The 16636-nt window shown below is 41.6% G+C and overlaps 1 protein-coding gene across 1 annotated transcript; it reads left to right on the top strand.

The window, feature by feature from the left end:
- Nucleotides 1–10259: 10259 nt before the first annotated feature.
- si:ch211-137a8.4 (midasin) lies at nucleotides 10260–15712 on the top strand. Its single transcript, XM_036562698.1, has 3 exons — nucleotides 10260–10416; nucleotides 12752–14743; nucleotides 15627–15712. The coding sequence occupies exons 2-3, from the start codon at nucleotides 12916–12918 to the stop codon at nucleotides 15647–15649; spliced, it is 1851 nt and encodes a 616-aa protein (XP_036418591.1). The 5' UTR covers nucleotides 10260–10416; nucleotides 12752–12915; the 3' UTR covers nucleotides 15650–15712.
- The last annotated feature ends 924 nt before the right edge of the window (nucleotides 15713–16636 follow it).

Below are 16636 nucleotides of genomic sequence, written 5' to 3'. Positions count from 1 at the left end.
AAACATGATTGGGAAGGTGTGGGAAAACAAAATTCTTGTGGTCTGCTAAAATAATTGTGATCTGGCAATTGTGTAATAATTGTGACAGACCTAGCTCCAGCCTCAGCAAACACTGTGAACTGACACTGAGACAAATTACTTTATATTCACATATTCTGATATATCAAAACAGACAGATTTGGGACATATTAAGAGAAAATAAGAGGCTTTGTCAAAATGTGTGGTTGTCCAATATACTTCCACTTTAGACTCATGGAGGAGACCTTTTTGTGATCAGTTCTGTAGCAAAGAGTAGTTTTAGCTGGGTCAAACAGCCATGCCATGTGACAGAATAATTTCAGAACCATTTAACCATTTGACTTGAGCATTAACTGTTTTGTTTTTTTTTTTTGTTGTTTTTTTCTATTTTGTGGTGAAAGTTAAACTGCTGATAAGCTCAAGTGTGCGTATAGGTGCTTTAATATGTGCAGTCTTTTTACGGCTCCTGTCATGCCACTATGCCAAAAGAGTACACAAAAATGTAGCTTTTACTGTAAAACCATTTGAGTGCCCTAATACTCCGTTTCAAGCGCAAGCTGAAACCAGATTTGTTTTTTTGCATATATTTTTTAAACCTGATTGTTGGATTTGCATGTTTGTACAAGCGCTCAGCTTATGAGAATTGACTAAAAATTATAAATGTGGTCCAAATTATGATCAGTAAGATCAGATTTTTGTGGTTGGAGTTGAAGTAAAAGAGGAGAAAGTGGTATCAGATTGAACTGGCTGCTTTAGCCTTGGGCACTGGAGTGTTATGCGTGGTATGTGTTGTGGTAGCAGCCTTGAACCACATGATGGGGAATTGCTTTATTAGATATTACAAAGCAGTGTGAAAAATACAACTGGGGAAATTTTATGGGCATTCTGCACTGTGTTTACAAAATAATTGTCATGTAGCAAAGCTTTAAAGAAGACCGTTTGTATCAAGAGCAGCTTTTTGCACCGTTTTTATTACATTTAAAATAAAGTAAATGAGTGAAAACAAGCGGTTGATTGTAGATATTTTAACTTGTTTGGAATGTGAGTGGAACGATGCGCCGTGTGATTCTCATTGGGGGGGGTACGGTCAGTGTCCCTCTCTTTGTATCTGGGTTAGTGGACACATTGAATGAGGGTTTTGTGCTGCTGCTGGAGAAAATGCCCAAGAACGTTTCAAATTCAATTAGCACACAAATGTTCTTAGCTGGAAGAATTTGCAGATGGCCTTTCAACCCTACAGCAATCCATTCAAAGTATGCAGAGAACTGTGTGTGTGTGTGAGAGAGAGAGAGAGATTTTTATGCAAGTATTTAAAAATAATAAATAAAATGAATAAACAGGGTGCAAGATTAGACTATAGAGCTACAGCCAGCCAACAGCCTAAGTAAATGAATTCTGGTATCTACTTTAGAGGGCAAAAACAAAGAAAAAATGTGGAGGAGCACTTTGCCAGTTAAACTTTTATATGAAACAGCCTTTCGTTAACATTCCTAAGGTGCTCCACTGCCCCTGATTTTCATGAAAAAGTTGCATGCAGTGTAAAAAGCTCATGTCAGTTCTCAAGTCATATAACTGAATCAGACCTGAGCAATTGTAGGGACCTTTTATAAGGTAACACATTTCTGTACTGTGAACGTTAGCAGGGGAGACGTGTATTAAATGCATCCAGAACCTTCCATTTGTGTAAAAGCATAGTAATGTAAAGTAATGGCTTTTATAATCAAATATAAGCATTGACTGATGCACTGCCACCCATTGTGTAACCTCACTTTTAACATGAATTGAGGTATAACTACATGCTGCTCCTCATTCTCTTAACCAGGAGAGAAGCAACAAGCTGAGAGGGCAAATATGTAAGAGCAATTCTGTAAAAAATAAGATTTGAGACGACCTGACTCTGATTAGGTAGCATTGCTAACTCAGTTTCGAGATGGTTACTTTAGATTAATATGATAACGCCATCCATGGCCTCTTTTGTGCACATGGAGAATGGTGACCATAGTGGAGGCCTTAAAGCCCATTACTTTCAATTTCTGTGTGTTTCAAAGTTTGTTTTAAACCATCAGAAAAAGGTACTGTGCAGATATGGATTTCCTTCATCAAGCTAGTTTTTAGGTCCAACTGTGTACCTTAAATAAGTTTTTGTCCCCACTTGAAAGATAATGTAATGTATATGTAAATGATCTCTGTTCTAATTGGCTGTTTTGAGCCTTGTTAAAAAAAAAAAAGTCCAGGTTTAAATGCTCTGTATAACTTCAGTGTTAAATGTGAAGGGCTGGGGCTAAACTGCTGTAGGCTGAATAGGAGGATATATGTAAATGTGTTGGTTCTTGTGACATCACAAAAACCCTGAATTCAAAACAGGCTGTTTTTGCAACTTAGTTTTCATACATGGAACAGCAAGTGCATGGTACATTTGAAAAATTTAAGTGTTTATATACAACATCAAACACGTATTTTAAATTTATTTCATTACCTCTCTGGTCCATATATTGTAACTAAACTGCAAAAACAGCCCTTTTTCAATTCATCTTTTTCTGATGCAACAAACACCAAAGCATCAACCTATATCTACCTGTTTAGCCTACAGTTTAGCTCATCCATTCACGTTGAAGTTATGAGGAGTGTTTCACCCCAGGCTGCTTTTTGAATGAGGGCAGCCAGTTGGCACAGAGGTCATTCACATTTATCAGTCTTAAAGGCACAATAACAAAAACAACCTGTTTAAATCTAAAAAAAATAATAAGTTGGGAAATGGTCCTGTGTAAAGGATTTGTAACCGTTTCTGGTACATAAAACTGCAAAAATGTCAAGAAAATGTGCAAGAAAAATGTGGGATATGGGGCCCTTTAAATTATTTGCTTCATAGTACCACCTCCAAAAAATTAAAGCACTTGAATGAGTGCTGTCTGGTTATATTTGTGGAGCACCTTTCAGTGCCACCAAGATTTTTAACTGAATAGTTAAAAAGATGAGAGCGTCTCTCCTTGAGAGATGAGCAGGCGCTGCATATTTATTAATGTGATGAAGCACTATGATTCTGCCTGCTTGAAAATCACAGGTCTGTGCTTCTGTACAGAAATGTAGCTCTCATTGCTACAATGTAAATCCAAATGTTAAGCTTTTTAAGACTTTTCAAACCTGTGACAGTGTTTAGCTGAGTTCCCCTATTTGAGAACAAAGTGGCGAAAGCTTGAATGCAACATTGATGAAACACCAGTGCTTAAGTGCCATATATTTGTGGAAAATATTTCTTTAGTACTGGTGTGTCATGTTGCAGTCCAGATTTCAAACATGGGAGCTGTTCATGTAGACACTATGATGTATTTAAAGGGCCTTTATGTAGCATATTTTTTTGCATATTTTTCCCCTGTGGCCCAATTATGATATTTGTGTGGGTTTATTTACCAAAAAGTTATAATTTGTGTTTTACATGACCATTTTCAACCTCTCTCTATCCCTTTTAATTAAACCAGCTGTTTTTGTTACTGTACCGTTAAGACTGATATAGGTAAATGAGTGGTGTTCTGTTTGATTTTTTCTGCATGGTGATTCATTCAGAAACCCTATAACTTCAGCGTGAATGGGTGGAGCGAAACTGCTGTAGGCTGAAAGGGGGATATATGAAAATGTGATGGTATTTGTGACATCACAAAAACAATAGATTCTAAATGGACTGTTTTTGATGCTTAGCTACCATGTACAAACTGGATGTACAAAGCCCTCGCAGCCTTGGTCAATGAACAGTTCTGTCCCCTCACCTTGTACAGAGACTATATAGTGAAGTTCAGCCATCGCAGTGCATGTTGGCAGTATGTAGTGTTTGGATCCTTCGGTGTCTTCATCCTGTGCCAGCACCAATGGGCAGAGGCACTAAACAAACATAATGAGATAGCATGGAGCTAATCGACAGGATGGATCACCATTGGCTGGGCTCTTGGCTCCCTCCCACATCTCCCCCTCCTCCCATGCATCAGGGCTCCACCATAACAACAGCGGTGATCGAGATTGACAGCCTGTGCACACATAAAGAGATTACGTAGAAATCCCTTGGAAGGCAACACTTTAGGACAGCGAGCATTTGGAGGGCTATAACAGCTGCAATTCAAAGGTTGCCCATGCATGAAGAGAACGTTAGCGCTAGCCCTTCGTAGTAGGGGACGCGTTAACCAATCGGTCACATCAATAAAAGGTCAATGAGCTGTGCAGACGCTCCCGACTGGCCGTCGGGGTCGAGTTTGTTAGGCTGAAAGACCCAAACACATTTGAAAACACACCGGACAGGAACATGGCCGGCCCTGGCCGAAAAGGTGCTTAAGAAGCTGGCAGGCTGCCATAGCCTACCTTCTCCTGATCATGGCTCACTGGAGCTTGTCTCAACTGAACAGGTGCATATCCTCTTACTGCAGCACTATTGTACCAGTGAAGACCAGCCATGCCCACTTCCAGACCCAGCTCTGGTTATGATGACTCATAGGTGATGTAATCTCCAGCCGTTGGGGCTGATGAATGGCTTTTTGGGGGTGCTGGTGAGGAAAATAATGAGGCCAAAATAATGCCACACTTATTGCACCCAAACTTCTGCTGCATGGGCACAGAGTGGATAAGAGTGAAGTATGCCAGCGCAATCTATTTCACATGGTGTGGCAGAAAACCTAATTACACCGATTAATGTCCCATGGAATGTGCCATTACCTAAATGGCTCCCCAAAAAAAGAGAAAAGGGGAAGAGAGACTGTGCTTCAACAGTGCGAATTTTCAGTCTAAATGCTAATGGATGTCTCAAATCTAGATTAGAATATGTATGTCCTGACTTTCCCCTGTGCTGGGGGAGTAAGATTTTGAGCAGTCTTTAATTCCGCTACAGGAGCACTTGAGTTGACAATGACAGTAAGCCTGGCTGAGCCCCCCTCCACTTCTTCCCCCTCCCCCACTGTACCCTGTTCCCTCCTCCCTCTCTACTCCTGGTCCTAATTTGTCTGAATGGATCTTATGAGAAGTATTTCAAACTCATCATGCCAGGGTAGAGAGACCTAAGGCTCTCACTGACAATTTGTTCTCTCTCTCTTTTCCATTGCACCTGCCCCTGCTTCTGTTCAATAAGAGTTTACAGCTACTAAAATAATCTTTTTCATGATCTTCCTCTTACCCCTAACAAAATCGATTGTCTAAGACAAGTTAGATTTTTTAGTTTTGCACTATAGTTAAGAGGGTAATATAATATAAAACCATGGAACTGTGTGAAGGTCGTTTTTTTCTATCCTGTAAAAACGGCCTTTAAGTAAAAGTTAATTATTTTCTAGTGTAAAGAAAAAAGTAGAAAACATATTTAACAGAAAATAACATAGAAGCCTCAACAACTATATATATATATATATATATATATATATATATATATATATATATATATATGTATGTGTGTGTGTGTGTGTGTGTGTGTGTGTGTATATATATATATGTATATATATATATATTGTTTAATTGTTTAGTGTGTCCACCCTTTGACTTTCTTACAGCTTCAATTCTTTTACTGAATCTTGCTGTCTGGTTTTCTAAGAAATCTGCAGGAGGGATTTTTTCACACATCCAAAGTTCAGTCTTAGAAGTCAGTTGCATGTTCTGCTTTGGGTAATCATAAGCACATTCTGTGATTTTGAGGTCTGGACTCTGGAGTGGTCAGTCCATTCTTCTGAGAACTCCAGCAGCTTCTTTGTTTAATTTGCAGATTTTCTCTTTATTGTGTACAGGTTCTTGACAGCTACAAACTCTTCAGACTCATAGCACTGATTTGTCGTCTCACAGTGGATGGACAGAAACACTTGTGGATGTTTTCAGATCTGAAGCAAAACTGGAGCTTGATTTTATCCTCTCTCTCAACGATAAACGCTTTAAGTACTGTTTATCTGATGGTGACAGTTTTGGTCATCTTACAGGGTTGTTAAAAGTCCCTTTTTCTCTTTAGCTTTTAATAGTTTTTTAAAACTCCTGTTTCACAAACATTTTGGGTGACATAGACTTTAATTACTTGTTAGCCATATTAGCCTCACAGCTCCAGTGCAAGAACTACAGAAGCAAACTTTGGACTCCAAACATGTCTTGGCTGATCAGCTATGTTTGAGATAAGGGGAAAATTCTGTAAATCAGATTTTTCAGTTAACCATTCCTTTAAGTGGTGTGTCCCGTTCCCTTATCAATTAGTGTACGTGCTCAGTTGCATGCTCAGGGCAAAACAGAAGGTAGTTGCCACTGAGGAGCCACCTTAGCCCTGTATGTCCTAACAAACTCGCTCTCTGTGCTGCTGATGGGGGCTGATGTGCTTCGTCCGTAGCTTGGTGTTTACAGCTGCATGCTGAGGCACGTGGTGGTCAAAATAAAACCCCTGCATGGCGGATGGGTGCGCAGGAAATGGACATGACAGGCTTGTAGCCGTGAGCTTGACACACACAGCCTTCAGCTGAGCCTGTCACAGGGGCTGCACCCCACCCCCACCTTCCACACGTCACCCCTCCTTCGCCAACACACACACACATCGGCTGTCACCAGGCATTAGGAAGACACACATACACACACACACACACAGTCTGGGTCATTCACAACACCAGCAGTGCTCGGCTTCTCCCTGTTGGGCCCACACTGGATCCCTGAGCTCGCAGGACATCAGCCATGCACTTGGTTTGTAAATGCGAGCAGTGAAGCTTGTCTGGAGTCCATCTTTGAGCTTGTGCTGGGGAATTTGTGCCGCTTATGCTTGAGCACGGAGGAGAAGATGACAGTCTATGTCTGTGGTCTGATCAGAGCGAGCAGCTGATGATACAAAAAAAGCATCAGCCCATCTCACATGCTGCCTATATCACTGACTTCCAAATGACATTGAGCTCAGGATTGTCAGGAAAAGGAGATGCATAGCCTGCTCTAATTGGATCAGCCACTGGTGTAGAGGACGAACGATGGCACGTTCATCTTGACCTCATTTGGCTGGTTATGGGCAGAAGGGCAATATGATGTTTTAACCAGGGGCGGGAAATACTTACAGCGGAATTTCACCAACTTTCAAAATGACTGCGTCATTAAATCATTAAGATTTAAACAACGTTATTCAGAGTGGTTTGATGTGAAATGCTTCATTGTAAAGACATTTACTGACTCAGTGGTGATAGGAACCAGGGGTGGCAATGCCTACAACTCAATGTAGCCATTTAAGTTAATATCCAGTGAACCTACATATTTCTTCTGAGTTTTCATGTAATGTTGATAATGCTAAAATCATGGTAAATCTACAAAAAACTGTATTGCCTTACAATGTCCCGAATGTATCTCTCTTCCATTAAAATACTGACAAAATGAATTTTAAGCCAAAATCCTGTCTCAAAACTATCCTAAAACAATGTCTCAGACATCCGGCATTCTATAGAGCATTACACATCAAACCACTTTAAATGACTTTCTTTACATTGTAACCATTTAATTATGCAACAATTTTGAAAAATATAATTTTAAGTGACTGCACTTAATTACGATCAAATATTTAAGTAGCAGAATATCTACAATGTGGTGGATTTCTTATCTAACTAGCTTTTTAAGTAGGGCATGAATATTATTCATTAATACTGTTCGTCTAAGTATGATTTGTAGAAAACAGGTAAGATAAAGACTTGCTAGTCTAGATATCATAGAGAGTGGGGGAAAAAAAAACATGCTCTGACCAAGGGTGGATTACTGACCTGGCCAGTGGGGCTAGTGCCCAGGGGCCTCTGACTGAAGGCCCGAGGTGGCTCAAAGACTAGAGACAGTCCACTTTGATGCAAAAGTTAGATGAACGAATGGCCATAATGTATATATTTGGCCATAATGTATACAGGCACTTTTTCCATCCTCTGTACTGGTTTTATTCCATTTAACTCAGTCTAAGAAAGGGGACTGTGCTCTAGACTCATGATAGACATGAACAGTCGCTAAGACTGAACAATCGTATAAAGCTTCATGGCATATGACATGAATGATATGAGTAGGCTACAATAAAAGTCCTGACAGCAGCACAGGCCTCTACCATTGTCATTCCTGCCATGAAAAAAAAACAACATGGCTGATTCAAAGAGCAGCTATGAGCACCACAGGCTCAGTGGCATCCTCCACAAGGAAATGAAAGCTCAAAGAAGGAGCACATAGTGTTTTTTGTGCGGATACTCTGTCTTATAAAATATGAATCACGGAACAATACATTTCCAGTGCAAACGCACATTTTATTCTTTCCAGGGGGCAAATTTTGCCCGATATTAAACCAGAGACAAACAGTGTGTTGGCGTAAACCCAGACTGCCTGTCCACTGTTCACCCCTCTACTTCTGCCCTCGGGCTCTTCGATAGTGTTTTTGTGAGTTCTCTGCTCAAATGCTGTATTTTTCTCTCTTTTCTCCTCATTCAGGTTGACCCCAAAGCACATGACTAATCAGAGAGACAAAAGACACCGTGTTTACGTGCAGCCTAGAGATGTGCCCTACCACATTCCTCTATAGTGCACTCCGAAAGAAGATGGTTCTTCAAGGGTTCTTTAGTAAAGACAATGGTTCTACAAAGAACCATGCACACTTGGAGAAACATTTACAATCTTAAATGGTTCTTTGCATGGTGAAATCGTTCTTCAGATTGACAGAGAATGTGTTGCATATGGTTCTGTATAGAACGTTTTTGAAAAGGGTTCTATATAGCACCAAAAAGTGTTCTGCTATTGTTACGATGTCAAACTAGAAGAATCCTTTCTGGTGCTATATAGAGCCCTTTTCAAAAAGGTTCTATACAGAACCATATACAACACATTCTCCATCAAACTGAAGAACAATTTCACCACGCAAAGAACCTTGTAATCATGCAAAAGGTTCTTTGAGTGTTCATGGTTCTTTATAGAACTACTGTCTTTATTATAGAACCCTTGAAGAACCATCCTTTTTACGAGTGTAGGAGTGGGCAAGATGACGATGTGTTGTCATTATCGTGATAAACTACATCACTATGATTTTCTGAGTATATGTACGTATCAAATATTTTCTGAATATCTTATAAAAAAATCAATCTTATACCCTGTATTTGTCTGTCTAACCGCTCAGTAGTGGCCCTAACAAATCAGTTTTCATACAGAGACAATGATGTAATCAACATTATGGGTAACAGGGCAGCAGAGTATGTAAAACGTTGGATAAAATCATTAAATTCAGTGATTTTTGAAAGTTGCTTTATGAAATGTTGCACAACTTGTGTTTTTTCTGTTCCAGCCTATCAAACCTCAGAAAAATTAAATATCATGATGTACATACACCTATCTAACTGCCAGAGCTAAAAGCCAAGCCTACTTTTTTTATCTATCAAATGTTTTCATTATCGCTTTTTTTATATTGGCTAATGTACAATCATAATTAAATGTTTTGGGCATCCCAGGTAAAAATTAATATTTTATTGATTTTCTAAGTGAAAATCACATTCGTAGCACATTTTAAAGCAGTTACTGTTTATATATATATATATATATATATATATATATATATATATATATATATATTTGTATATATATTTGTATATATATTTATATTACATAGTTATATACATATTACGTGTTGCTATAATTGTTGTTGTTGACATTTTTATAGCTACCATACTTCATATGTTTTTTATGCAACGTACTGTGAGTTACATTAGCCTAACCACTTACTAGTGACCAGTATCATTCATAGGCAGTAATAAACATGGCTTATAGCTTATCCTAATCATTATTTGTATCATTTTTCTAGATATCTATTAATTAATCTAGTTTCAAATTTTCTAAAAATATATACAATTAATAACCATTTTAAAATCTTATCTTCTCTGTGTAAGATTCTACATACCAGTAATAACATGTCTTTACGCAGTGATAATAACAGCGCGTGGCGGCTGCGGCTCTAACGTCACCGCCTTGTTTTCCACCCGTTGGAGGCAGCGGCTGTTACTCCAGAGCAAAATCATACCCAGTTACCCCCTCCCCCGCCCCGCCCCCCTCCATCTGCCCCGGTACAGTAACCCCTCTTAGGGCTGGGGGGCAGCTGCATGGTTGAGGCTGCAGCAGGGTGGGGGGTGGGTGGGCTCCCTAGTTGCTAAGGGCAACGGGGTGAGAGAGATGGTGTGTGTGTGCGCGTTTGCGTATGCGTGTGCGCGAGCGCGAACGCGCGCTCTTGTGTGGATGTGTGTGCGTGTGCGCGCGAGCGCGAGGCAGCCCGCGCGTCCCCGCGCGATTCTCCACACTGGGTTGGCTGGCTGCTCGCAGGCTCGAGGATGCGAGCGGGGATTTAGTTTCAGTGTCTTTTCCAGCCCGCGCCAGATTGTTATTACCTTTCAGCGACACGCAGGGACGGATTTAGCCTCACGAAACAAGGTAGGGAGGTCATTCCTCACATCAGTAGGAAGAGTTTTTAGCCTTTCTGCGAGGCTTAAGATGTTTTATGTGCGTGTGTGTGTGTTTACTATGTTTGTCTTGACGCGTAAAGCTTTAGTTTTTTTGGAGGCTAAGTCTGATAATGCAGCTCCAGCTCGCTCTGCTCTGGTGAAATACACGGTTTTGTGTTTGGTGTCAGGTTTGTGCAACAGAGCTGTTTTTTTTTTATTCCTGGCTGATGTGAGGTGAAAGTGTGGAGATTTAGATGGATGGAGATGAACGAATGCGTCCTGTTGGTTGGATGCATGGCCATCAGCTCTGGGGAAATTCACCGTCATTGCTGGCTCACATCTTTTCGGTTTGGAAGCGCCTCCGTCTGTTTTATGGCTTTGTTCGGCCGAACAGACGGCTCCAATCATTCCATCAACTTCGGCCAAAACGCGCCAGACTGTCTTCGAGCGCATTGTAATCAGACTCACTCGAGTGTGAACGCAGATACGAGGGAAAACATGAATGAATATGCGTTTCTATTTCTCATTTGCGTCAAAAACGACGGTCTGTTTTGCCGTATAAGCGGCGGGGACTGCTCAGCCGCAGCAGAGATTTCGAGAACGGAGCCTAATCGGTGGCTTTACCACAACACGCCGCGCTCCCTGCCGCTCGTGTGGCGCTCCGCTTGCTGTTTTCCCGCTGCATGTTGATTTTCCTATTCCAACCGCTGTCTTTGCGCACGTCTAACGGGGACACTGCGCTCCAAACACAAAGATTTCCGCATAATTCTGTATTTTAGATTATTAGAATCAGTCTTTCTGATGAGTATTTGCCCAGAGTGAACCGCTTCAATTATGAATCCACAGTTACGCATCTGCCCCCATTGTTCAGGATGTTTTTCCAGACGCAACACAAGCATGACTCATTGTCCTTTCCATACGTTTGGGCAAAGTTGCTCGTTCCGCGGCGCTCATTTAAACGCCTTAAGCAGCCCATTTGCACAACAGCATTGTTTATATCAAACGCAGACATTTTTTTTTTTTTTTGCAAAATGCAAAAATGTCATTGCTCATTAGCAATGCAAATGAGCTTCTGAAAAGCACGGACACCTGCTGTCTTCGGGCATTTGCATTGCCTTTTTTATTCTCCGCTCATTAGAATTACGCTCTACTTCTACAGACGCGAGGTTTGAAGCCCACAGTTGAGCTCTATGGCGGGAGCCTCTCCAGACGTCTCCCGCGCTCTCTGCTCGCTTTAGCATAACAAAGGGCGAGGGAGGGGGGCTCGTCTATGGAGAGAGAGAGGACAAAACCGTCCAGGCTCGATTGTCCCCATGGCTGTAGGACGGCGGGCGAGCAAACGGACTCGACGCCACGCGTAAAGACACTGCGCGGTCCAATCAAAACGTGCCCCTGCACCGCGCTCCCAGCAGGGCCACGAACGAGTCGTGTGGGTCACACTGGACGTTCTCGGGGTGCCAGTTGAAGCTGCATATGCAGGTGCAAGCTTGCGTGGATGTGGACACCCTTGGCCTATGTGTCTATCATGAGGTGCATCCCACCGCAGCAAAACAGACCCAGATGCAAAGGGAAATGTGAATAATTTCCAATCCTCAAAGGGTGTTTCAAAGAAAACGGGTTCGAGCTACACAGCGAATAACAGATAATCGAGCTACATGCTTTAAAAAACGAGAAAAACAAGCCCAGTTTTGAGGAGGAGTTAAAGTTGACCGCGGGTGAAGAGTTTTTAATAAGGAGTCCCATTGTCAGTGGTGTAAAGGACTGTTTTAACATTTCCCATTTCTACCCAGTTAACACAACATAAATGCTTTAAATTCATTTAAGCGTGCAGCTCTCCCTTTGTGAATGTTTTCTAAGTTGTAGCATGCTGGGTAATTTCACAAGCTGGTTTATGGAAAATTCACTGTCATCCCATTTGCTGTTGTTCTACTACTGTCAGGCATGTGAGCTGAGTTCTGAAAGGATAGTGTGCACCAGCAATAAACCTCTCAACCAGTGCTGATTACTAAACAAAATCACTGATCCACTTATCTGAGTAGCAGTGCCCCAAACATAGGTGACAGGAGTCAAGCCTCTCATTAGATTATCAGGAGCGTCCTCCATTTCCACTCCACACAAATCATCGTGATTTATTTACCCTTTGCGCATACATGCATTTATTATTTGAGATTACTAAATCTGTCATCCCACTAAAGTTGTCTTCGAACTGCAATTTTGAAAATGCATATGAAAAGCATCTATGGTTGCCCTCTCCGTTAGAAAGGGGGAAAGTGCAGCATCTGTGAATGTTTTAATTAAACATCCTCTTACTTTTCTCATTCTAGATTTGAGGCCACTCTTCTCCACACGGAATATGATGCAGAATTCATTATTTCTTGTGGGAATACTATCAAACACTGCTGGTCATCAATGAACTCGGTTCCATAAAGAATACAAGAGAACAAGACAGTGTTTAAGGGAAGGAGATCAAAGAGCACTTTTTTTTGATATGGCAGCAACAGAGGCTAACACGGAGCCTGTCCAAGCGGACACCGTGGAGACCAAAGCTGAGGAGGAGCCTGCAAATGTGGAGTCAACCCCTGCTCCAACTGAGGAAACACAGCCTACCACTGAGGCGCCCCAAAGCACGGAGCAACCAGCAGACAAAGTCAAGCCAGCCTCAGAGAAAATCTGGGACTCTTTTCTGAACAAAAGTGGGCTTGGAAAAGTAATGGGAGGGAAGAAGAAAAAAGAACATAGTACAGTAGCTGAGGATGCTGCTGGGGAAGAGCCAGATAAGGCCACTGCCACAAACCAGAGTGATCAAGGTGATGCAGCAGATCCTAAGGTACAGCCAGCTAGTCAGTCGGCAGAGGCAGGTGAAACTGCACCCGAAGGTCAAGCTATTGAAAAAGTACCAGAAAATGAGGAGGTCGTCCAAGAGCAGAAGATGCCTGGTGCCAAGCCAAAGCAAGGAGAAAAGTCCAGTGTACGTGATTTCATCCGCAAGCCTGTTGCCAGGATTTTCTCCCACAGAAGCACAGAGAAAAAGGATGGTACAGGGGAGGTTCAAAAACATGGGAAGGTTCGGTCAAAATCTCTTGACAGACTGGAGGATGCTGATGCCAACACAGTTGTGGTGGATCAAATTGAGGACCCACAGGCACCAGAGGAGCCAGACAAGTCAACCTCCCAAAGTACAAAACACATGAAACGCTGGCACTCCTTTAAGAAGCTTATGGCACAGAAGAGCCACAAAAAAAGCACTGATGACTCCAAAGATGTGGAAGGAGCAGAGGGTGTCAGTGCAGATGCACCAGGGGACACTGGGACCCTGGACTCAACTACAAAGTCAGAGCACACCGGGCAAAAAAGATGGAAACTGAAGAGGTCGTGGACATTTCAAGGTCTGAAGAGAGATCCATCCATTGTTGGGATCCACAAACCAAAGGATAAAGACTCTTCAGATAACCTGAAAGATGAAAATGCCCCAGAGGGAGAGCAGGGGGCCACACGAGTGTCTGAAGGCGATGAAGAAAATCAAGAGAAGGCCAGTGCAGAGGGAGAAGAAGAGAAAGGGGCAAGTGCTGCTACAACACGGGCAAAGTTTGTGGATCAGCATGCAAACGAGATCTGGACCTCGTTTAAAAAACGAGTAATTCCCAAGTCAAAGAAAGCAGCAGACGCGAGTGGAGGAGAGGAGGAACCAGCGGGTGAACAAGAACAGACTGACGAACCACAGGCGGGTAAAGACTCAAGCAAGACTGCCAAGTCTAAAAGGACACATTTCAACCGTGCTGTGTCACTAAAGAATTTCATACTGCGCAAGGGGAAGAGTGCTAGCATGGATATGGGGGAGGGCACAGCAGTACAGAAAGAGGGCGAAGGGGAAGCTAAAGAAACGGATGGCCCTGCAGACACAGCTGGGTCAGCTGACCTCCCACAGGGTGGATCAGAGGACCAGGCTGCCACACAGAGTGGGAGCGACAACGGAGCTCAGGTGGCAGACGAGCACAAGAGCGCTGATGGAGAGGAGAAGTCCCTACCAAGCATACCATCTGGTCAACAGTCAGACATGCCTCACTTAGCATCAGAGGGAGGAGGCCAGACAGAGCCAACAGTGGAACCCAAGACCAATGGTGAGAATGGATGTTCAGATGCTGCATCAGAGGACACCACAGCACACAATCATGAGCCTCCTGTCCAGAATGACGATGGAAAGACAGAAGAGACCAACCAGGAGGACATCAACTCTAGTGACAAAACTTGTCCAAAGGATGGGAAGATCCTGAATCAAGATGGGAAGTGCGGCACTGGAAAAGCAGTTGCCCAAAGCGGTGAGTTTGAAGCAGAAATTGACTCCAGTGACCTCCAAGAAAAGGGAGTTGGCAAGGCAGAGTCTTTAGTAGGACTAGGTGCTAGTGTTGAGTTAGAGACCGAGGTATACAGGGGTCCTCAAAATGGAGGGTCCTTTTCTGAGTCAACAAAGACCAGTGATGTGCCAGATGACCCAGATGAGGCCCTGAAGAGGATGTTGTATGAGGCTGCAACTTCCATCGTTCGAACTGCAGTGTCAGCAGCCACTGAGCAGTTAGCCAAGGAGAAGGACCTCCTGGACAGTAGAGTGAAATGCTCTCAAGCAACAAACAATGGCAGTTACACAGAAATTGATGTTGGTTACTGTCATTAGGCAGTTAATAAATTAGGGGGCCCTTTATTTATTGATCTCGGGTGCCGATTTCTTCCTGGCAATGATCGGAAAACTGTTGTGCCAATGGACAAGTGTCAAAATCCATTGACCTGTTATAGTCCAACTGACCCGCATTCCACATTCTTGTTTAATTGCTGGTTTGTGTTGTTTTTATTATGGAGAAAGAAAGCAGAGGTGTTTTCCCAGTGCCAGTTATGTTTTATGTTCGGTGGAACATATCCCTAAATATCACAATTGACCAAACTAAAGATACTTAGCATGTATTTTTGTGTAGGCCTAGCACTGCTTACAAGAGTTATTTTATTTCAAAAGTTTGTGTCTACATTTTGAAATATGGTGCAATGTGTAGTATTTGATGGTCCTTATTGTGGCATTATTTCTAGTCAAACACTAAAATATTACAGAAAATGTATTATTAATCTGTAACAAAATATGTGCAAAATTAAAATGAATGTTATATTTGACTATATATTGTAATATATTTAATCTTCTCTGTTATCGTTCACCAGAAAAAAAGGCGGGAAACGTGTGACGCTACACAAAGAGGATTAGATCTGCATGGGATTCGTTCAGCGAGGAGCTTTGCCCCCCCCCCAAAAAAAAGGAGTAATCACACGTTTACGTCACGATTCACCATGGTGAGAAATGCAATCCATATAGCTAAAAAAAATACTCGAAAAGCAATAATTCAGTCATCAATCAGCGCATTCTTGCTACCATTCCATCACTGTAAATGTTTTGCTTGTCTTCTAGTGAGATTTTATATTGTCAAAAATGACATTCCTTTGAATTGTTAATCTCAGCGATCTGCTGTGATCATAAAGACTGTTAGTTTTATATTAATTGCCATTCTGTTTGTAGTTTTCCTTTCACTAGATATATCAATGTGATACATACACATTTGAGATAACTCCAGACTGCCCCTAATTGTGAATTCAATGCGGAATGTGCTCTAATCTCTGTGTTTGTTTTTAGACTGTTATCTTGTGTACATGAATAAACCACAATGAAATCGTATGTCACTCACTTGGCTTTCTTGTAAGATTTATCTTTACACAGAAAACTGTTGATCAGATGTGCAATTTCCAAAAAAAAAAAACAACAAACATAAATGGATAGTTATCACAGCATCAACCATTGTAGCCAATACCAGTGAAGTGGCAAATTTTAGTTTTTATATATAAAATAAAATAAAATAAATAAATAAATAAATTCCATACAGCGTTGAAGGTCTAATCTTGGTAATACAAGCTCCTGTTATGTAAGAGACTAATTGTAAACATTACAGATGTTAATAGCAGATGTTATTTCCTACTGGATTACATAAATGGAACTCTTTAACAGCAATGTTGTCTGACTGCAAGCTGATCTCTCACTTTACCACCATGTTAGTATTCAGCTGAGATGCATATGATTGCATCATCCTTGACAACCACAACTCTGTTGTGTGTTTATGTAATTTTCCAGGATATTATTACTAATATGACAGGCCTTAAAATGACTAAAATAACTAAATTGT

The sequence above is a fragment of the Colossoma macropomum genome, unplaced genomic scaffold (genome assembly GCF_904425465.1).
Source record: "Colossoma macropomum unplaced genomic scaffold, Colossoma_macropomum, whole genome shotgun sequence".
Lineage (NCBI taxonomy): Eukaryota > Metazoa > Chordata > Actinopteri > Characiformes > Serrasalmidae > Colossoma > Colossoma macropomum.
Note: the sequence above shows the minus strand (reverse complement) of the source record. Positions and strands in the feature narration are given on the sequence as shown.